The sequence below is a fragment of the Cannabis sativa genome, chromosome 9, assembly GCF_029168945.1.
Source record: "Cannabis sativa cultivar Pink pepper isolate KNU-18-1 chromosome 9, ASM2916894v1, whole genome shotgun sequence".
Taxonomy (NCBI): Eukaryota; Viridiplantae; Streptophyta; class Magnoliopsida; order Rosales; family Cannabaceae; genus Cannabis; species Cannabis sativa.
Window position 1 is genome coordinate 58,481,221 of NC_083609.1, and position 23,109 is coordinate 58,504,329.

The 23,109-nt window shown below is 29.4% G+C and overlaps 3 protein-coding genes across 3 annotated transcripts; all 3 read left to right on the plus strand.

Moving 5' to 3' along the window:
• The first annotated feature begins 602 nt into the window (after positions 1-602).
• LOC115722957 (probable O-methyltransferase 3) lies at positions 603-3,539 on the plus strand. Its single transcript, XM_061104325.1, has 2 exons — positions 603-1,437; positions 2,840-3,539. The coding sequence occupies exons 1-2, from the start codon at positions 628-630 to the stop codon at positions 3,149-3,151; spliced, it is 1,122 nt and encodes a 373-aa protein (XP_060960308.1). The 5' UTR covers positions 603-627; the 3' UTR covers positions 3,152-3,539.
• A 6,128-nt stretch (positions 3,540-9,667) lies between these two features.
• On the plus strand, positions 9,668-12,437 carry LOC133031534 (shikimate O-hydroxycinnamoyltransferase-like). Its single transcript, XM_061105056.1, has 4 exons — positions 9,668-9,741; positions 10,611-10,800; positions 10,886-10,893; positions 11,522-12,437. The coding sequence occupies exons 1-4, from the start codon at positions 9,668-9,670 to the stop codon at positions 12,435-12,437; spliced, it is 1,188 nt and encodes a 395-aa protein (XP_060961039.1).
• Positions 12,438-17,328: 4,891 nt separating this feature from the next.
• LOC115722956 (probable O-methyltransferase 3) lies at positions 17,329-22,702 on the plus strand. The gene is made up of 2 exons (XM_061104326.1): positions 17,329-18,176; positions 22,364-22,702. Exons 1-2 carry the CDS (start codon positions 17,364-17,366, stop codon positions 22,670-22,672), a joined length of 1,122 nt encoding a protein of 373 aa, XP_060960309.1. The 5' UTR covers positions 17,329-17,363; the 3' UTR covers positions 22,673-22,702.
• Positions 22,703-23,109: the final 407 nt, after the last annotated feature.

Sequence of the window (23,109 nt, forward strand, 5' to 3'; positions counted from 1 at the left end):
TAAGAAGTAGTATCACATATTTAATTTATATAAATATATATATTTTTAGTTATATCAAACTCATTTGAATAATATACTAAATAAATAACATATCAACAAATAAATAATATTTATTAATTATTTTAATAATCATGAATAAAATTCAAATACCTATCTTATATTCTTATACACAATTTTCTTTCTAATTATATATTTTTTTTATGAAAATAAACAATAATTTAACTATAAATTAATAATTTTAATAATATATTATATATAAATAGGCTAATTCGTGTTCATTTAGTGTCGCGTGTGTTAATCCTAACCTAACTCAAATAATAATTGTGTCGCTCGGATTCAATCTAATTTTAGCCCCTATCAATTTTTTATGACCCGAACTCACAATAATTCGTATTGAATTCTTGTCATGTTGTCGTGTGTTATGACCTGAATTGCCATTCCTAATTTTGTATATACTTATAAGAGTAATAATTAGAAGGTAGATATAAAAATATTTAATTATAGTTTACCCCACATATCTTGTTTGGATACTCAACACAATTTAATTCACACCAAAAACTTATAAATAGAGCTACAAGTTATAACAATATTCATTCAGTTCATATATAATACTTATTTCATAGTATAATGGAGAAATCAAGGAATTCTAGTAGTCATGTAGATTTGGTTGTGAATGAAGACAACAACACAAAATTGCTAAGAGCTCAAGCCCACATATGGAACCATATCTTCAATTTCATCAATTCCATGTCCCTAAAATGTGCAGTTGAATTAGGCATACCAGATATTATCAATAACCATGGAAAACCCACGACCATTTCTCAACTCACACTTGCACTCCTCATCAACAAAAACAAATCTCATTGTCTTTATCGCCTTATGCGACTTTTAACCCACTCTGGCTTTTTCGCTTTAGAAAAAATCAAAATAAAAGGAGAAGAAGAAGAAGAAGGTTATGTAATTACTGAAGCCTCCAAATTACTCCTTAAGGACAATCCCATGAGTGTCACACCCTTATTGCTAGTCCTGCTCGATCCTACCTTAACCAAACCTTATGATGTTCTCAGCACTTGGTTTCGAAACGACGATTCCACCCCGTTTGTCACGACCAACGGAATGGCGATTTGGGATTATTATAGCCATGAACCAAAACTAGCACAAAGTTTCAATGAAGCAATGGCTAGTGATGCGCGATTGGTGACAAGTGTACTAATTGAGAAGTGTAAGGGAGTGTTTGAGGGAGTTGATTCGTTGGTTGATGTTGGAGGAGGCACTGGGACTGTGGCCAAGTCTATTGCAATAACATTTCCTCAAATTCAATGTAGTGTTTTGGATTTACCACATGTTGTAGCTGGTTTACAAGGTGAGAAGAATCTCAACTTCATTGCTGGGGACATGTTTGTTGAAGTTCCTACTGCTCAAGTAGTTTTGTTGAAGGTACACACACATACTCATATATATATTTTGTATCATTTTATTTTGAACCCTGTGTTTTGTAAAAATCACTAATTAGACTATTTATTTTGTTAAATAACAAGTCAGATCTTGTGTTTTTCAAAATAGTATAAAATAGACCGTAAGTTATTTTTTATCAAATTAAAACTTGACTTGGAAGTATTGTGATAAGAATGGTTATATCTTTTTACATCATTTGTTTGTGTTAGAAATTTGTTTCAAGTTGGTTATATTAAAAGAAAAACAAAAACTTAAGTTTAAGGTCTATTTTGTACTATTTTAAAAAATACATGGTCTAAATTGAATTTAACAAAATAGATAGTCTAATTTACACAGAATCCAAAACACAGGATCTCACATAAATATAATTCTATGAACAAATTACAAAGGCTATTTATAATTTTTTTCTCACAGGAAGTATGAATTATGCATTATTGTGTTCATATATTTTTCAGCTCTAAATATAATTTAGAAACTATTTATAGAGTTGTAAAGTAATTTTTCTTTTAAATTCTCTAAATAAAATCATCCATGTGACTGTTTAGACTATTTTCATGTCAATTTTGACATGATTATTAACAAACTAGCTACTATAAAAACACAAACAATATTTAATATTATACATATAATGAGAAATCTCTCAATTTATTTTTCACTAATGAAAAAATGATTATAGATGTTTTGGATCATATATGTTAAAAAGTTAATTTTGGATGTTGTGTTTTATTATATAATTATAATGAACTCTTAAATTTGATTGTAATAAAAATATTTTAGTCATACTAAAAGACATTTTGACAAAATTCGAGTATAGAGATCTAATTTTTATTTTTATTATTACAAAATAATATAGGATTCAAATTATATTTTGAAAGACTAAATACTATTTTGGAGTGTATTTTGTAAACATTATTTATTGGACCATCTATTTTGTTAAATGATAAAATAGACCTTATATTTTTTAAATTAGTATAAGTAGGATCTTCACGAGCTCAATTTTCGATATTATTTTTTTTTAATATAACTAACTTAAAGATAATTCTTAACACAAATAGATATAGAAATTGTAACTTATTTTGTCATACACCTCTAGATTAGGCTATATATTAAGTTTTATTTTAACAAAAAATGAATTCAGGGTCCTATTTGTATTATTTTGGAAAATACAAGGTCAATTTTATCATTTAACAAAATAGAATGTCCATTAATCAATAACTTTTGCAAAACACAGTGTCCAAAATAGTTATTCACTTTAAAATACATTGTCCAAACAAGTAATGATACAAAACAAAAGATCAAATTTGTATAAATTAATCCTAATTATAAATATTTGTGTAATATTATTTTTACTGAATAATGGTTAAATGTTACCTTTGATAAACAGTGGATATTACATGATTGGAGCGACGAAAATAGCGTCAAAATACTAAAAAAATGCAAAGAGGCCATAACCAAAAGCGAGAAGAAAATTGGAAAGGTAGTTGTCATCGACATGATTATTGAAAATGAGAAAGATGAAATCGATGATGAATCATATGAAACTCAACTCTTCATGGATATAGAACTAATGACTTTGTTTAGTGGACGAGAGAGAAATGAGAAAGAATTGTCTAAGCTCTTTAAAGATGCTGGGTTCTCTCATTATAAAATTACTCCTATTTTGGGTCTAAGATCTCTCATTGAGATTTATCCATAATTAATATAAATAAGTTATAATGTTCTCTCATTGAGGTCGATCCATAATTAATGGTTGGCAATGTAATAAAAATATATAAATTATTAATCTATGAGTTATAATTATATGTAATAACTCAAATGGGGGAACAAATATCTTCCGTTGAAGATTTCTCATTGAGTTTGAGACTTTATGTTCTATCTATAATTAATATATAAATAAGTTGTAATGTTATTTTTATGATTTTATCAATTAATAATGGTTGGTATTGTAATAAAGATATTTAAAGTATTAATCTATGACTTATATAATTATAGAGGGAATTACATTTACTATGGGATTTTAAAAGTTCTTATGATAAATATGGCACATTTAAGTTTGACCAATTTATATAATATTTTTTTTTTTATTTTCAGGTCTTTTTATTATATTTGATATGTCATATATATGTAAATTAGGTTTTCAAATTTCATATTTAATGTTTTTATTTATTTAGATAGTTTTATTTGTCACTGATGCCGGAAAAATCATCGGGGTTTCTGCTGGTGCCGGAAAAATCATCGGAGTAGCGGTCGGTACCGGAAAAGTCGTCGAAGTTGCTACCGACGTCAAAAAATTCATTGAAATTGGCATTGTCGCCGGAAAAATCATTGAAAAAACTGGCAGTTTCTTGATGAAGAAACCACTTTCTTGGAGATTTTTCCGGTAATAATGCCAATTCTGACGACTTTTCTGACACTGGCAGCTACTTCGGCGACTTTTTCTGGCACCGACAGCAAACTTTGAAAAAATCATCAAAATTGGCGTAGTCAACCAGAAAAATTAACAAAAAACTGGTTTCTTAATGAAGAAATCAGTTTCTTGATGAAGAAACCAGTTTGAGCGAACATTGATCAATTCAGTCGAGTTATTACATATTTTGATAGAGGTATACAAAATATAACATTAAATGAACTACACATATCATAAAATCTATAATAGTTCATAATAATAATGGATATGGTGATTAACATTGACGAAAGTGTAGGAATTTTACTTGGTGAAATTCCAAGTTTGACCTACACCACTCAAGAAAAATATCAAAACGACAGGGACAAACTTGTCCCAGAAAATTCAATTTAAAATCTCAATCAACGACAAAGAAACTTTGGTCGTTTTCTCCTGCACGACAATGGAACTTGTCGTTCTTCACTCACACGACAAATCGTTTAAACCAAACGGTTTGTCGTTCTTGATTGAACAAAAGTAAGTTCAATCAGAGCTAACCCTAGCTCATTTGCACCTTCGAACATTCGAGAGTTTCTCAAACTCTCTCTCTTTCTCTCTGCCTTCTCTCTGGTTCTCAAACCCTAGAACCAGAGATCCTTCTCGATCTATTGATCGATCTTACCCAGAAACCTTCCCAGAAACAACCCAAAACACACACATACAAATATCAAACATAGATCATTAGGTTAGGGTTAGAAAATGAACACCAGAGATTATAGAGGTTCGCCCTAAATCAGGGTACATCCTCTTTGAGCTTGCCTTGAAGATCGACCTCAGATCTTTCACTATGAAGCATGAATATTACAACAGGTAAGAAATCCAAGTCACTGATCGACTGGTATTTCTAGGTTTTCTCTCTTTTTTTGTTTTCTGTGTTTGTTTTTCTTTTCCTTTCTGGTTTATCTCACTAACTCACTTCTGTTTCTTGTGCATGAACTTGAAAACAACATATGGAGCTGAACAATCTCTCAGATCTGGTAACCTAGGGTTTTAGCTTCTGGTATATCTCTCCTCTCTTCTCTTCTGTTCCTTTTATAGTTGTAGTTCTAGGGTTGATCACAGAACTAGGAGTTAGTTACAACTTCGGTTGTAACTAACAACTAGTTCTTGATCCACTAGAGGCGAAGCCACCTAGGATCTGATTTCTGTTGTATTCTGTTTGCTTTTATTTGTAATTTTCACTTCATCTGTAAAACTGTAATAATAAAGGTTACAGTGAGGTCTAATTTTAACAATTTCCACCTTAGATCTCATCTGTAATCTTTATTATCATAGTTCTTCGTCCTCAAGGGTCTTAGCTCATAGTGGTAGTGGTCATCCACCACTACCAACCCCTAACAAGTCCAAGCAGTGCTTGAACTTGGTTAAGGGTAGCACCTTAGTACCGATATCAGAAGGATTCTCTTCAGTGGGAACTTTCTCTATCTGTACAACCTTCTGTGTCACTTTATCTCGTATAAAGTGATACTTTATTTCCACATGTTTGGTTCTGTCATGAAAGACAGGATTCTTACACAAGTGGATACAACTTTGGCTGTCTGAATAGATTGTAGGTTCTTCATCTAGGAGTTTAAGTTCATCTAGTAGTCCTTTAAGCCAAATGGCTTCTTTAATAGCCTCTGTAACAGCTACATACTCAGATTCTGTTGTAGATAATGCTACAACAGGCTGCAGTTGTACTTTCCAGCTGATACAATTTCCCCATAGTGTAAAGAAATAGGCAGAGGTAGATTTTCTACTATCTCTGTCACCTGCATAGTCTGCATCACTGTACCCAGTGATCATTCTGTTGTTGTCCCTTCTTTTGTAGTTTAATCCCACTTCTGTAGATCCCAGTAAGTATCTTAGTAGCCATTTCATAGCCTCCCAGTGTTGTTTACCTGGGTTAGCCATGTACTTACTTAGTACACTAATGGCATAGGCTAAGTCAGGTCTGGTGCTTACCATTAGGTACATCACTGATCCCACTGCACTAGAATAAGGCACTTCACTCATAGATTCTTTCTCTGCTGTAGTTTTAGGACATTGCTCCTTGCTTAGGTAGTACTGATTAGTCATAGGTTGCTTAGTTTGCTTTGCATTAGTCATAGAGAAATTCTCTAAGACTTTCTTAATGTAGTTTTTCTGATGTAGCCTTAGTGTCCCATGTTCCCTGTCCCTAGAGATGTTAATGCCTAGGATCTTAGCAGCCTTGCCTAAGTCCTTCATCTCAAACTCTTCCCTTAGCCAACCTTTCATTAGGTCAATCCTGGTCCTTTCCTTGCTCACAATGAGCATGTCATCTACATACAGCAGTAAGTAGATGACTTCATCAATCTTAGTGCCTTTGTAGTATAGACAGGTGTCATAATAGCTCCTAGAAAACCCTTTCTTGATCATGAACTCATCAAACCTTTTGTTCCATTGTCTTGGTGACTGTTTAAGTCCATACAGGGACTTAATCAGTTTGCAGACCAAGTCTTCTTTCCCTTTTTCCTCATATCCTTTAGGTTGTTGCATGTAGATTTCTTCCTCAAGTTCCCCATGTAGAAATGCAGTAGTTACATCCATTTGATCAACTTCTAGGTCAAATTGAGTAGCTATGGTAAGTATAATTCTGATGGTTTTATACTTAGCCACAGGTGAGAATATCTCATTAAAATCTATCCCTTCTTTCTGTGTAAATCCCTTAGCCACTAGTCTTGCCTTAAACTTCTTAGGATCTGTCTCAGTGAGTCCTTCTTTGTGTTTGAAAAGCCACTTGCATGAAACTATGCTCTTTCCTTTAGGTTTCTTCACTAGTATCCAGGTTTTGTTCTTTCTCAGAGATTCCATCTCTGTGTCCATTGCCTTGGACCATTTCTTGGCATCTTTATCAGTCATAGCTTCTTCATAGGACTTAGGTTCTGTCATTTCCACTCCCATAGCACAAAAGAATGCATAGGCTAGCACTTCTTCCCAAGCTGTGAAGCTGAATCTCTGTGTAGGTCTAGGAACCCTTCTAGTTCTATCTCTGGTCAGTTGGTAGTCTTGGATTTCCTCATTTTCTTGTCCTTCTTCAGTAATAGGTTCCACCTGAATGTTGTCATCCTGAACTTGGTCATTTCCTACCAAGTTTTCATCTCCCTGAGTATTTTCCACCTGTTCTGGTTCCACCTGAACAGTATTAGGTTGAGTGTTCCTTGTTTGCATGTCCACAGATGTGCCTGCAGGGTTAGTGTCTAAAATAGGACTAGATATTGCATTATTATTAGTAATACAAGGGAATAAATCTTCCTTAAAAACAACATCCCTACTGTTTATGGTTTTAAAACCTTGTTTCTCTCTTACCCATAATCTGTAGCCTTTAGTACCTTCAGGATAGCCTAGGAACACACATTTTAGAGCTCTAGGCTCTAACTTACCAACACTCTGATGTGCATAGGCTGCACATCCAAATACTCTTAAGTTTGAGAGATCAGGAGGCTTACCTGACCAGATCTCCTCTGGTGTCTTGAATTCAATGGCACTGGATGGACTTCTGTTCACCAGGTAGGCTGCTGTTAACACAGCTTCTCCCCAAAATCCTTTAGTAAGCCCAGATTGCAATAATAGGCATCTGACCTTGTTCATCAAGGTCCTATTCATTCTCTCAGCTACCCCATTCTGTTGAGGAGTAATTCTCACAGTTCTGTGCCTTTGAATTCCAACAGAGCCACAATACCTGTTAAATTCATCACTGCAAAACTCTAAGCCATTGTCAGTCCTTAGGGTTTTAACCCTTTGATTAGTTAAATTTTCCATTAGGGTTTTCCATTGTATGAATTTAGATAAAGCCTCATTTTTATGTTTAAGTAAAAATACCCAAACTTTTCTAGAATGGTCATCAACAATAGACATAAAATACACATTTCCACCATGTGTTGGAGTTTTCTCTGGTCCCCAAAGATCAGAGTGAACATACTCCAATATGTGCTTAGTTTTGTGAATACCAGTTTTAAACTTTAACCTATGATGTTTACCTAGGACACAGGATTCACAGAAATCCACTTTACTTACTCTGTCCTTACCCAGTAGCCTTTGATCACTCATGATCTGTAGGCCTTTCTCACTGATATGCCCCAGCCTTCTGTGCCATAGGACAGCTTTTAGGTCTTCTGGATTGCTGGTGACTGCATTGTTGCAGTGAGTCACTGGTTCTCCATCTAAGTAGTATAACCCTTCATGTTTGTGGCCTTTGATTATTGTCATAGCACCCTTACTTAGCTTCATTGAACCTGCTTCAATTTTGCTAACAATACCCATGTCATCTAGAACACTTATAGAAATTAAATTTCTAGCAAGATTAGGTACATACCTTACACCAGTTAGGGTTCTGACAATCCCATCAAACATTTTAAAATTTACACTACCTGAACCTTCTATATTGCATGTGTTGTTATTTCCCAGAATTACTTTGCCACCATTAGAATTTCTGTAATCAGTTAGGATTTCCCTAGAATTTGTCATGTGAAAAGTACACCCAGAATCCAAAATCCAGTCATCTTTGAAAGATGTAGATGCAACATAGACTTCACCACTATCATAGCCATCTGAGTAGTTTGCTTCTTGTTGCTTGTCATTTTGCTGTCTGTTTTGATCTGATCTTTCTGGAAACCTTCCACCTTTCTTGTTCTTGTATTTGTTGTTGTAGAAATAGCAGTCTTTCTTATAGTGTCCAGGTTTTCCACAATAGAAACACCCTGTAGAATCACCAGAATCTCTTGATGGTGATCTACTCTTCCCTTTGTTTGAGTTTCTATGATGATGTGCACTATTACTTCTACCCCTGTTCTGGTAGGATTTCTTGTGAGATGGCCTTCCCCTACTTAGGTTCATTTCACCATGTCCAGAATTGGATTTTTCACTCTTCATCTCTAAGTCTTTAGATTTTAGGGCTGAGATGACTTCATCAAGTGTGATTGAAGTCCTTCCATACTTGATTGCTGTCTTTACCTCTCTGTATGAATCAGGCAATGAATTCAAAATGATTATTGCCTGATTTTCATCACTTAGAGCTTCATTCTCTCCTGAATTTGCCAATTCAATGTGCATTCTGAGAAACTCATCAAGATTCTGATCTAGGGTTTTAGTGTGACTCATCTTAAACCCAAAGATCCTTTCTTTTAGGTAGATCTTGTTAGTTAGGGATTTTTGTTGAAACTGCTCTTCAAGTTTCTTCCAAATTTTAGCTGGTGTTTCTTCTTTATCAACCAATCTGATAATGGCATCAGAAAGGTTGAAAATTATGATTCCAGTGGCTGTTTCCAACAGTTCTTCTTGTTGAATCTTTGAAGTGTTTTCTGGCCATTCAATAGGGTCTTCAAGAACCCTAAGTAGTTTCTGTTGAGCCAGCAGGGATCTGATCTTTCTCCTCCAGATCCTGTAATCACCAGATCCATCAAAACGATCAATGTCAACTTTGATATTGCTCATGTTAGAAAAATCAAAATTAAATTGAGTTGAGTTTAGAAAGATTTGTTTATTATCAGTTTGTGGAATTTCCACAGGTTTCCCACTGTCCACAACTTCTTGTTGTGTTTCTTCTTCTTCTCCCAGTCTTGATCACTTTCTTGATTCTTTCTTGAGTTGATTTAAGCTTGAACCAAAGCTCTGATACCACTGTAGGAATTTTACTTGGTGAAATTCCAAGTTTGACCTACACCACTCAAGAAATATGTCAAAACGACAGGGACAAACTTGTCCCAGAAAATTCAATTTAAAACCTCAATCAACGACAAAGAAACTTTGGTCGTTTTCTCCTGCACGACAATGGAACTTGTCGTTCTTCACTCACACGACAAATCGTTTAAACCAAACGATTTGTCGTTCTTGATTGAACAAAAGTAAGTTCAATCAGAGCTAACCCTAGCTCATTTGCACCTTCGAACATTCGAGAGTTTCTCAAACTCTCTCTCTTTCTCTCTGCCTTCTCTCTGGTTCTCAAACCCTAGAACCAGAGATCCTTCTCGATCTATTGATCGATCTTACCCAGAAACCTTCCCAGAAACAACCCAAAACACACACATACAAATATCAAACATAGATCATTAGGTTAGGGTTAGAAAATGAACACCAGAGATTATAGAGGTTCGCCCTAAATCAGGGGTACATCCTCTTTGAGCTCGCCTTGAAGATCGACCTCAGATCTTTCACTATGAAGCATGAATATTACAACAGGTAAGAAATCCAAGTCACAGATCGACTGGTATTTCTAGGTTTTCTCTCTTTTTTTTGTTTTCTGTGTTTGTTTTTCTTTTCCTTTCTGGTTTATCTCACTAACTCACTTCTGTTTCTTGTGCATGAACTTGAAAACAACATATGGAGCTGAACAATCTCTCAGATCTGGTAACCTAGGGTTTTAGCTTCTGGTATATCTCTCCTCTCTTCTCTTCTGTTCCTTTTATAGTTGTAGTTCTAGGGTTGATCACAGAACTAGGAGTTAGTTACAACTTCGGTTGTAACTAACAACTAGTTCTTGATCCACTAGAGGCGAAGCCACCTAGGATCTGATTTCTGTTGTATTCTGTTTGCTTTTATTTGTAATTTTCACTTCATCTGTAAAACTGTAATAATAAAGGTTGCAGTGAGGTCTAATTTTAACAGAAAGGACAATTGTGAAGCCAGCAAAAGAGACACCAAAAGATCCAATTTGGCTGTCAAATTTGGATTTAATGACTACAAGTGTGCATATCACTAATATATACTTGTATAGAAACAATAATGGTGATGTCAAGTGTTTTGACACTGAGCTTCTTAAACATGCCTTAGCTAAGGTGTTGGTGCCCTTTTATCCCTTGGCGGATCGGCTAAGGTATGACAATGGCGGTCGCCTTGAAATCAATTGTAACTCGGAGGGATTCCTTTTTATGGTAGCTGAGACAGAATCTGTTATGGATGATTTGGTTGGATGTGCGCCCACTGTTGAGCTTCTAAAGCTTACTCCTTTTATTGATCGTTCTGCTGGTGTTTTTTTATTTTCTCTTTTAGCTGCACAGGTATACATAGCTTAACTAATCATATTTATTTAAGATAGATTTCTTTATACTAATAAGATATATCATATAGTTTAGATTAAAAGAAATGTAATCCTAAACATAATAAAATTCGACACTGTTAGATCAATCCAATCATTAATTAGACTATTTGAATCAAAGGAACTAAATCCCGAATATAAAAGCATTCTAATTCGCTACTCTTCTTTATACTTTAAAATAGCTCACTAAGACACTAACTTTTTTTATTTTATTTTACCTCATATATTTACATTATTATATTTAAACCTTTATTAATTAAATAGTAGAAAATTAACAACAATAATAATAAGGGATATTTACATGAAATCTCCTTAACATTTTGTAATTATTACACATGTAACCTTAATAAAAAAAAAATAGCGTTAAAAGTACTTTATTTTAGAATTTTATTGTAGTCATATTTTTTTTTTGTTGTTAAAAGTACTAGCTTAAATACACATAGCCATATATTTCTTTAACTTATTTAATACGTGATTTAATAATGTATCACTACATGTTTCTAAGCAGACACTTAATGACCGAAAAATAGTAAATTGTTAATCGAAATAGGTAAATTGTTTTTTTTTTTTTTTTTTTTTTTTTTTTGTAGATTACTCGATTCAAATGTGAGTGCAGTATCAATTGGTTTCAGTAACCAACACCGTTTAGCCGATGGCACAGCAGCCATGTACTTCGTCAACGCATGGTCCGAAGTGGCTCGTGGTCTTCACCTATCACAACACCCAATCCTCGACCGAGCATTACTTCGTGCTAGAAACCCACCACAACCAAATTTCAATCACATAGAGTACCAACAATCACCACAACCACTCTCCAAATCTACTCAACAACAAGAGCCCAATCCAATAGTCAAAGTTTTCAAATTCACTAAGGACCAAATCAAGATTCTCAAAGCCAAATCTCAACAAAATGGCACCAATAACTATAGCACATTTGAGATTCTATCAACTCATATTTGGAGATGTGCATCTAAAGCAAGGTCACTTCCAAGTAACCAAGTTACTAAATTGTTCACTCTAATTAATGGTAGGACTAAATTGGACCCACCACTCCAACCTCATTTATTTGCTAATGTTTTATATGCAACTTCAACTGTTGTTACCATTGGTGATCTTGTAACTAACCCAATAAATTATGGTGCTAGTAAGATTCATCAAACTTTGGTTAAAATAGATAATAGTTACTTGAGATCAGCTATTGATTACTTGGAGCTTAGGCCCAATCTCATTCATGGGCCTGGTCGTGGGGCTGATGTTTACGAAAGCCCAAATTTTGGGAGAGTTTGTTGGATTGGGCTGCCAATGTATGATTCTGATTTTGGATGGGGTCGGCCCTTTTATGTGACCCCTGTTGGGCTTCGTTTAGAGGGTAAAGCTTACATTTTACCTCCAGGCCCAATTAATAATGGTAACTTATTTGTTGCTATTGCTTTGAAAGTTGAACACATGAAAGTGTTTGAGAAGTTGTTATATGATGGTGTGTGTGTTGGGAATTCTACTCTTTAATGTATATTTTTGTTTTGTTGAGAAAAACCTAATAAAAACAATAAAGGTTTATGTCTTTTTAATATTTTGTATTGCTAGTTGTTTGGACCATGTGATATAATAAAGAGACTATTTCATAAATATACAAAAATGATAAAGTTTTTATATTTTTACAGATCTATTCTTTTGTTTTTTCATATTTCTCCGATTTTTTTTTTTACAACGGTATTGTTTTCCGTTGTTTTCGACCGTTGTTTTGAAGTTGTTCTTACGGGAAAGCAAAGTGTTTTTTTTCAACAATATGAAATGTTGTTTTAACATTTTTCTCTAAAAGAATAAGTTAAAACTTGTAAAAAATTGTAAGAAAGTCTGTAAAAATGTACAAAAAAAAAAAAAAAAGTTCTTAAGTGTATTGTGTAAATTTTCTTATAATAAATTATCAATTTTTAGACTCTATGTTTTTTAAAATTCTTTTTGACCAAATATTTATAAGCATGACAAAAATATTTTTTCATATAAAAATGAAAAATATTTTTCACATGACCAAAATATTAATAAAAAATATTTATAAAAATGACAAAATATTTTGTTGGATTTGGAGCTCCTCCATTTTTTTTTATTTGGTTAAGAATTTCTTGGATCTATTTATATTAAGAAAATATTTTGATCAAATTGCTCCCAACCTTTATGCAAAAAATACTGGGATAATTTCACAAATACATAAAAATAACAAAAAAATTACAAAAATACGGTTTTACGGAATTTTAAATATTTTTACGGGTTTTTTGATTTTATTTACAGAAAATAAGGTCTTTTTATGTTGTTATCTTGTTAATTTGTTGTTAATTTTTTATTATATGTATGTTATTTATTGTTTTTATGTTGATGTTATTTAAATGTTACTTTCATGTAGTTTTTTTGTTATTTTCATGTTATTTATATGGAAAACTGTAAGAATATGAAAAAATCTTTAAATGTAAAAATATAATTTTTTTTACAAAAAATAGTGTCTTGTATAATTATCCCTTATAAAATTTTATTTAAAATACAAAATTCAAATTGGTAATCACAAACACATGTAAAAATAAAGGTGTTTGGTAAAATAATCTCTCATATTGACAATAACACCCTCAAATCTTCACATAGTTCTTTTTGCATATTTGAAGTGTTATTTGTTTTTCGTTTGTTTGATATCAAGATGGATTGCCACTATGTTGACATATTGCAAGTTTTTATTATTTCAAATAATTTTAATGACTTAAATATTATGATGGCGTTTAATAATACTTTTTTAATCAGTATTCTGTTTTTAAAATTAGAAAAGTAAAAATATTTTTCAAAAACATGTTCTATAAAACTGTTTTTACTTTTCAATTTTTTAATTAGAAATCAAAATTTTAAAAACAAAAAAAGTCACTTTCAATATATTTTTTAAACAGATTTTTTCTTAATCAATATTTTGGACTCCGACCAGACCCGGACCCAAATCCCCTCCCCAGGGCCCTAGCGCTGAACCCGGCTTCTGACCCGAACCCGAATCCGACCCTAGGCCTAAACCCGACTTAAATAAAATCAAAAAATAAAAATAAAAAATGAACTTTACAGTACACACTTTTATTTTCTGTTTTTAAAATTGAAAAACAAAAGTGGTTACAGAACACAATTTTATTTTTTAAAAATAAAAATTTTACTTTCATTTTGTGATTAAAAAATTTAAAAATAAAAGTGTTACCAAACAGCACCTATAAAACATTATTTTATAATTTTAAAAATAATTTAAATATGAATTAAAAATAATAAAAACAAAGGAAATCTTTAATTTTTGTTTTCATTTCTTTCGTCTATGACCATTTCTTATCTCATTTCTTAATGTTTACATTTTTTTTTATAATTTTATTCACAAATTATATAGTTTTTTGATGTATTTTTATGTTGTACTATTGTTAATTAATTGTTAATTTTTTATTGTCGTTTTGATGTTGCTAAGATATTATTTTTATGTTACTTTTATGTAATTTTCTTGTATTTGTCGTGTTACTTTTATAAAATACCGTAAAATGTAATAAAAAAAATCTTTAAAAGTAAAAATGTAAAATCTTTACAAAAAAAAAAAAAAAATTATGCTTTGTGTAATTATCCCTTAGAAAAACATAACAAAAATATGTGCCTAATTTTTTTTAGACCCTATCTTTGTATAAATGCATGGGTTTTAAAAAAATAATTTTTTAGACTTTGTGTTTGGTAAAAATGCTAAAATTAGGTATTTAATTAATATTAATTTTTAGACTTTGTATTGTTATGGATGGAGGTTTCATAGACAAAGATATTGTAGAGATTTTATGTAAAATTATTAAGACCACAAATATAATTGTTTGGTAAAATTGATACATAATAATAGGTAATCAAATTAAGTAATATAATAATAAAGTAGAATATCGTTTCTACAAAGATATTGTAGAGATTTTATGTAAAGTTATTAAGACCACAAATATAATTGTTCGGTAAAATTGATAAATAAATATACGAAATAAAATTAAGTAATATAATGATAAAGTAGAATATCGTTTCTACAAAAAAAAAAATTAGAAAAAGTAAATAAATAAAATAAATAATTAAAATTTAGAAAAATAAACAATGAGAAAAATAAAAATTATTATGATCACCAACTATCTTTTATTTTATTTCCTAATGCAATTACTTAATTTTTTTTTCTTCTTTCTATTCAATTGACAAGTTGAATTAAACATGCCTGCTTGTTTCGATCAATGTTCAAATTCGTGCTTTACTTTTTCATTTTTTTTTACAATTCTAAACTATATATGTATATTTTATAACTTTAGTTATATTTATATAAACTTCTCAAAAATATTTTACAGATTACCATATATATACAAAAATTACTAATATTATTAGAATTTAAATATTTATTTATATATACTCAATTTTTTTAGGGTTAATTTCACAAATGCACAAAAATAACAAAAAAAACAACAAAAATACGGTTTCACGAAATTTTAAACATTTTTACGATTTTTTTGATTTTATTTACATAAAATACGGTCTTTTTATGTTGAAATTTTGTTCATTTGTTGTTAATTTTTTGTTATATGTATGTTATTTTTTGTTATTTTTTTGTTGTTATTTTGATGTTATTTTCATGTTACTTTTCTGTTGTTTTCTTGTTGATTTTATGTTGTTTTCGTGTTATTTTTTAGAAAACTGTTAAAATATAAAAAAAATATTCTTTGAACGTAAAATGTAAATATTTTACAAAAAATGAAACCTTATGTAATTATACCTTTTTTTTTTTATTATATCATGTACTCTATAAATAAATTGATACATATTTATAGTTTTAAATGTTTTAATAGTTTTAATATAAAATATAATATTTAGTATTATATTTAAATTTTATTATTATTTTAATTCATTTATAATTGATAAATACATATCAATAATAATAAATTTTAGAATTTTTTAATATGTCGTGCTGTGTTTTTTGGGCTTGTCGCGTGCCGTATTTTTTAGACTAGTCTATTCGTGCGTGCTTACGTGCAGGCCCGGCCCTGGGCATAGGCGGGCTAGGCCTGTGCCTAGGGCCCACCCAGCCCAGGGGCCCAAATTTTTTTTTCCTCTTTTAAAATTATACATTTTTTTTACCGATTTTGAAAAATACCACATTTTTTCTAACATAAGGGTCCAAAATTTTTTTTTTCCTTATAGCCCACTTTGTTTCAGGGCCGGCCCTGCTTACGTGTCGTGCATTTCGTGCTTTTCGTCCTGTGTCGTGCTTAAGCACATATTTTCATCATGTCATGTCATGTCCAAGTTCATATTTTTTTCATACCTTCTAAGCTCGTGTCAATTTCGTGTCGTGTCAAAAAACTCAACATGTGGCATCCATAAGGTTAGTGGCATCCATATTCACTCAATTAAGATTACTAGCTATTTATTTTAGGTGTGGCAATTTGTATTGTCTCGTGACATACACATTCGTATTATGTAGGTTGACATGTATATTTTATTGATCAATCTTAGACCCATATATATTTCATGTCAAGAAATATCAACCTTAACCCGACATGTCGTGTTCTCGTGTCGATCCATCATGTCCGTGTGTTGAATATACTTATGTTACAATATACATTGATCAACATCAGGGTCTGTCCCAGGTATAGGCGGGCTAGGCCCGCGCGTAGGGCCCACTCATTTTAGGGGCCCAAATAAAAAAAAATATTTTTTTAATAATTTTTAAAAATACCATTTATCTTTATAGTAATGGTCAAATTTTTTTTCCTATGACTCATTTTAACTCAGAGCCGGTCAAAATCAACAGAAGTAGTATCACATATTTAATTTATATATATTTTTAGTTATATCAAACTCATTTGAATAATATACTAAATAAATAATATATCAACAAATAAATAATATTTATTAATTATTTTAATAATCATGAATAAAATTCAATTACCTATCTTATATTCTTATACACAATTTTCTTTCTAATTATATATTTTTTTTATGAAAATAAACAATAATTTAACTATAAATTAATAATTTTAATAATATATTATATATAAATAGGCTAATTCGTGTTCATTTAGTGTCACGTGTGTTAATCCTAACCTAACTCAAATAATAATTGTGTCACTCGGATTCGATCTAATTTTAACCCCTATCAACTTTTTATGACCCTAACTCACAATAATTCGTATTGAATTCTTGTCATGTTGTAATGTTATGACCTGAATTGTCATTCCTAATTTTGTATATACTTATAAGAGTAATAATTAGAAGGTAGATATAAAAATTTAATTATAGCTTACCCCACATATCTTGTTTGGATACTCAACACAATTTAATTCACACCAAAAACTTATAAATAGAGCTACAAGTTATAACAATATTCATTCAGTTCATATATAATACATATTTCATAGTATAATGGAGAAATCAAGGAATTCTAGTAGTCATGTAGATTTGGTTGTGAATGAAGACAACAACACAAAATTGCTAAGAGCTCAAGCCCACATATGGAACCATATCTTCAAGTTTATCAATTCCATGTCCCTAAAATGTGCAGTTGAATTAGGCATACCAGATATTGTCAACAACCATGGAAAACCCATGACCATTTCTCAACTCACACTTGCACTCCCCATCAACAAAAACAAATCTCATTGTCTTTATCGCCTTATGCAACTTTTAACCCACTCTGGCTTTTTCGCTTTAGAAAAAACCAAAATAAAAGGAGAAGAAGAAGAAGAAGAAGGTTATGTAATTACTGAAGCCTCCAAATTACTCCTTAAGGACAATCCCATGAGTGTCACACCCTTATTGCTAGTCTTGCTCGATCCTACCTTAACCAAGCCTTATGATGTTCTCAGCACTTGGTTTCGAAACGACGATTCCACCCCGTTTGTCACGACCAACGGAATGGCAATTTGGGATTATTATAGCCATGAACCAAAACTAGCACAAAGTTTCAATGAAGCAATGGCTAGTGATGCGCGATTGGTGACAAGTGTACTAATTGAGAAGTGTAAGGGAGTGTTTGAGGGAGTTGATTCGTTGGTTGATGTTGGAGGAGGCACTGGGACTGTGGCCAAGTCTATTGCAACAACATTTCCTCAAATTCAATGTAGTGTTTTGGATTTACCACATGTTGTAGCTGGTTTACAAGGTGAGAAGAATCTCAACTTCATTGCTGGGGACATGTTTGTTGAAGTTCCTACTGCTCAAGTAGTTTTGTTGAAGGTACACACACATACTCATATATTTTGTATCATTTTATTTTGGCTAAATACTATTTTGAACCCTGTGTTTTGTAAAAATTACTAATTAGACTATTTATTTTTTTAAATAACAAGTCAAATCTTGTGTCTTTCAAAATAATATAAAATAGACAGTAAGTTATTTTTTATCAAATTAAAACTTGACTTGGAGGTATTGTGATAAGAATAGTTATATTTTTTTTACATGTTAGAAATTTGTTTCAGGTTGGTTATATTAAAAGAAAAACAAAAACTTAAGTTTAAGGTCTATTTTATACTATTTTAAAAAAGATATGGTCTAAATTGAATTTAACAAATTGGATAGTATAATCTATCTCACATAAATATAATTCTATGAACAAATTACAAAGGCTATTTATAATTTTTTCTCACGGAAGTAGGAATTATGCATTATTGTGTTCATATATTTTTTAGCTCCAAAATAATTTAGAAACTATTTATAGAGTTGTAAAGTAATTTTTCTTTTAAATTCTATTTCATGTAACAAATAAAATCATTGATGTGACTGTTTAGACTATTTTCATGTCAATTTTGACATGATTATTAACAAACTAGCTACTATAAAAACACAAACAATATTTAATATTATACATATAATGAGAAATCTCTCAATTTATTTTTCACTAATGAAAAAATGATTATAGATGTTTTGGATCATATATGTTAAAAAGTTAATTTTTGGATGTTGTGTTTTATCATATAATTATAATGAACTCTTAAATTTGATTGTAATAAAAATATTTTAGTCTTACTAAAAGACATTTTGACAAAATTCGAGTATAGAGGTCTAATTTTTATTTTTATTATTACAAAATATAGGATTCAAAGTATATTTTGAAAGAGCAAATACTATTTTGGAGTGTATTTTGTTAACGTTATCTATTGGATGATCTATTTTGTTAAATGATAAAATAGATCTTATATTTTTTAAAATAGTATAAATAGGATCCTCATGAGCTCAATTTTCGTTATTATTTTTTTAATATAACTAACTTAAAGATAATTTTTAATACAAATAGATATAGAAAATTATAACTTATTTTGTCATACACCTCTAGATTTGGGCTATATATTAAGTTTTATTTTAACAAAAAATGAAGGTCCATTAATCAATAACTTTTGCAAAACACAGGGTCCAAAATAGTATTTATTCACTTTTAAATACATTGTCCAAACAAATCAATATATAAATATAAAGGAAGGTTTTAAGGAGTTTATGTGGCATGCTTAACCCTCCTCTTTTTTCAAATACTTATTTTTCTAATTTTCTAATTTCTTTTTTAAAAAATTAGTATGTAATTAATAAATAACACTAAATTAATACCTACTAATTAAAAGAAATCAAATCAAAGACCTATAGTATTCTAAAATAATTACCATGTACACTAAATTAAAAGAAATCATTAAAAAATCAAACTAAGGACTTATATTTTAAAATAATTACCACCTATTTTATTATTATAAACATACATAATAATATACAAAATAATTAGAAAAAGAAAAAAAAAAATCTGGCCATGTGTCATCACACATAGTTTTTTTTTACCTTTTTCATTTTCTCAATTTTTTTATTTATTTCTATTATTATATTAAAACTATTTGTATTCTTTAAACTAAAAAAAAATTATTTATATTATTTATGTATGGCTCTTATCATTTATATTTATATTAATGTCCTATTATTATGATAAAATTATTTGTATTCTTTAATTAAAAAAGTCTATTTGTATTCTTATGTAACTCTTATTATTTATGTGTATATTAATATTCTATTATGATATTAAAACTATTTGTATTCTTTAATTGAAAAGAAAATTATTGTATTCTTCCACTACAAAAAAACCTATATATAGTGTCCAAGATTAAGTTAAACTTTATAGAATTTTTGTTATGTTAATTTTTATTCCTTCTAATTTTTGATGTTGATCTATTTTTATTACTTAGCAATATATATTTATTTTTTTGAAGTTTTGTAATTTTTTTTTTTAAATTCTTGATGTTCTATATTTTCAGATTTCGAAGAAGATCAATCATTGAAAAATTCTTCTCCAATGGATACTTTGCAGCAAAATTATTAGGTAATTTTTTCTCTTGCTATGAAAGATTATATTATTTTTATTTGGTTTTTAATAACAAATTTTTTTGTCAAAGTTTTTAATTACAAATTAAGTATTAAGTTTTTCTCTATTAGATTTTTTGGTAACAAAGTCCACTCATAGTTTTGAAATTTTTGTTATATTAATTTTATTTCTTTTTAATTCTTGATGTTGATTATTTTCACTACTTAGTAATGTATGTTCATTTTTTAAGTTTTTATTATGTTTTTTCTTATTTTTTGATGTTTTATATTTTTCAGATTACTTGGAAAAGACTATTCATTCATATATTATTCCCCAATAGATATTCTGTAATAAAATTATTGGACAATTTTTTCTCTTTCTTTGAAAAATTATATTACTTTGATATATATATATATATATATATATATAAGTATCAAGTTCTTCTTTAATAGATTTTTTTGCAACAAAGTTATTAATAATTTTTTCTACTTTAAAATTCTATATTAATTTGATTTTTATTTAGTTTTTAATTACAAAGTATATTAAAATGATAAATTTCTATCTCTCTCTATAAAATTTATATATATTATAATAGACATATATATATATATGTGTATATCTAAGAAAATCTAAAAAAAGATTATATAAAAGTTAATATGATTTTTTTTTAATTTATTTTTATAAATTTTTATAATAAATAATTAAAATTTTATTATATTTCTCCCCTTCAATCATGAGCTTTAAATTTTATTATGTTAACTATTTTGTAATAAATTACATACATTAATATTAATTTTAGTGATGCCTTTTGATTTTTTTAATAATTTACACTATATAATTAATATATTGAAGATCATATTTTAGCATTTTTTTATTAATTTTAATCATTTAAATTTATAAAAAAAAACATCACAATACATTTATATTAATTTTTTTTTTTTGAAAATTATATTAATTTTTTATAATTTACACCATATAATTATTATATTGAAAATGATATATGTATTATATATTTTTTTAATTAATTTTAATTATTTAACTTTCTAAAAAATTATTAATTTAAGAAATTTTTTTAGTTATCGATAAACTTAATTTTGAATTATTAATATTTAATTTTAAGTTATATTCTAATCGATCTATTTATCTATATATTTTTATATCTACATATGAATCTGAAAGAAAAATAAGTGTGGTGACTTCATCTCCTTTTAATTTTCTACTTTACCTAATTTGTTGTTTTTTTTATAATTTTTTTCATTTAATAATATTAGAAAAAGTATATAACAACCCGATTAAATATATACTCAGATCTTACTACTTCTTCATTATACAATTAACTAAATCAATATCACCCTTATATATTGCCCTTTCACTGAAATCAATGAGAAATTTATTGACTACTATTTATATTTCTCTGTCCATTAAATTCCTACAAATTTTTCTTTTTTCCAATTATTTATTTTCTAATAAATACTTTTCAACTTTTAATCATGCAAAATAGTATGTATATAAATAGAGAACAACACAAATTAGTCTTATATTAAAAGTAAGTATTCTTGATCACTACTTTTGATTTGTTATATATATATAAACAAGTCTCTCTTATATGTTTTTTAAATAGATTTTCATTTCATTTGAAGGTCTGCTATAAAAATATACATAGAGATTCATGCAAAAAAAAAAAAAAATTATACATTGAGGAAATAAGGACTAAATTTTCTATTAGAAACAAAGTTTAACTTAATTGTGGTGCTCCTTTAATAAGGAAATAATATATATGAAAAATTAGTGATTTTTTTGCTATTTATATGTACTTTTAATATTCAAAATATTTTTAGTATTAAGTTGTAATTCTATTATTTTTATGTGTAATAAAAAAAATTGTATTTTGTTGTCCTAACAAAAAAAAAATATTTTAAGTATGAATAAAAATTTTAAAATTATTATTCATGCCGCACGAAGTGCGGCTTTGTTCACTAGTAATGATATAAAACAAAAGATTAAATTTGTATAAATTAATATTAATTATAAATATTTGTGTGATATTATTTTCACTGAATAATGATTAAATGTTACGTTTGATAATTAGTGGATATTACATGATTGGAGCGACGAAAATAGCGTGAAAATACTAAAAAAATGCAAAGAGGCCATAACCAAAAGCGGGAAGAAAATTGGAAAAGTGGTTGTCATCGAGATGATTATTGAAAATGAGAAAGGTGAAATCGATGATGAGTCATATGAAACTCAACTCTTCATGAATATGAGAATGATTTTGGTTAGTGGACGAGAGAGAAATGAGAAAGAATTGTCTAAGCTCTTTAAAGATGCTGGGTTCTCTCATTATAAGATTACTCCTATTTTGGGTCTAAGATCTCTCATTGAGATTTTTCCATAATTAATATAAATAAGTTATAATGTTCTCTCATTGAGGTCGATCCATAATTAATGGTTGGTGTTATAGTGAGATTTCTCTCACCTAGAAACTCGAGACCAGACTCCTCTTTAAAGGACACGTGTATTCAGATTTCCAATGAAGGCTGAATGTCCATGAGAGATTTCTCGAAGTTTAGACCTCGCTCAGGATAAAAACAGCGAGATACTGTGAGTGTGACTTAAGTCGCACTGCATAACCATAATTCTCATCATGCAGGGTAGATCCAACTCGCATATGTCAGAACATGTGCGATTGTCCCCTCTATATTTCCGCGACAAGTATAGAGACCAATCCCCTATGATGCAGTTTTGGTCCCAACGACCCAATAGCCCTGACAGACCAGTATAAGTTCGCATGGCCAGACTTTACTAGCTCCAACATGCGAAGTCTACAAAGGG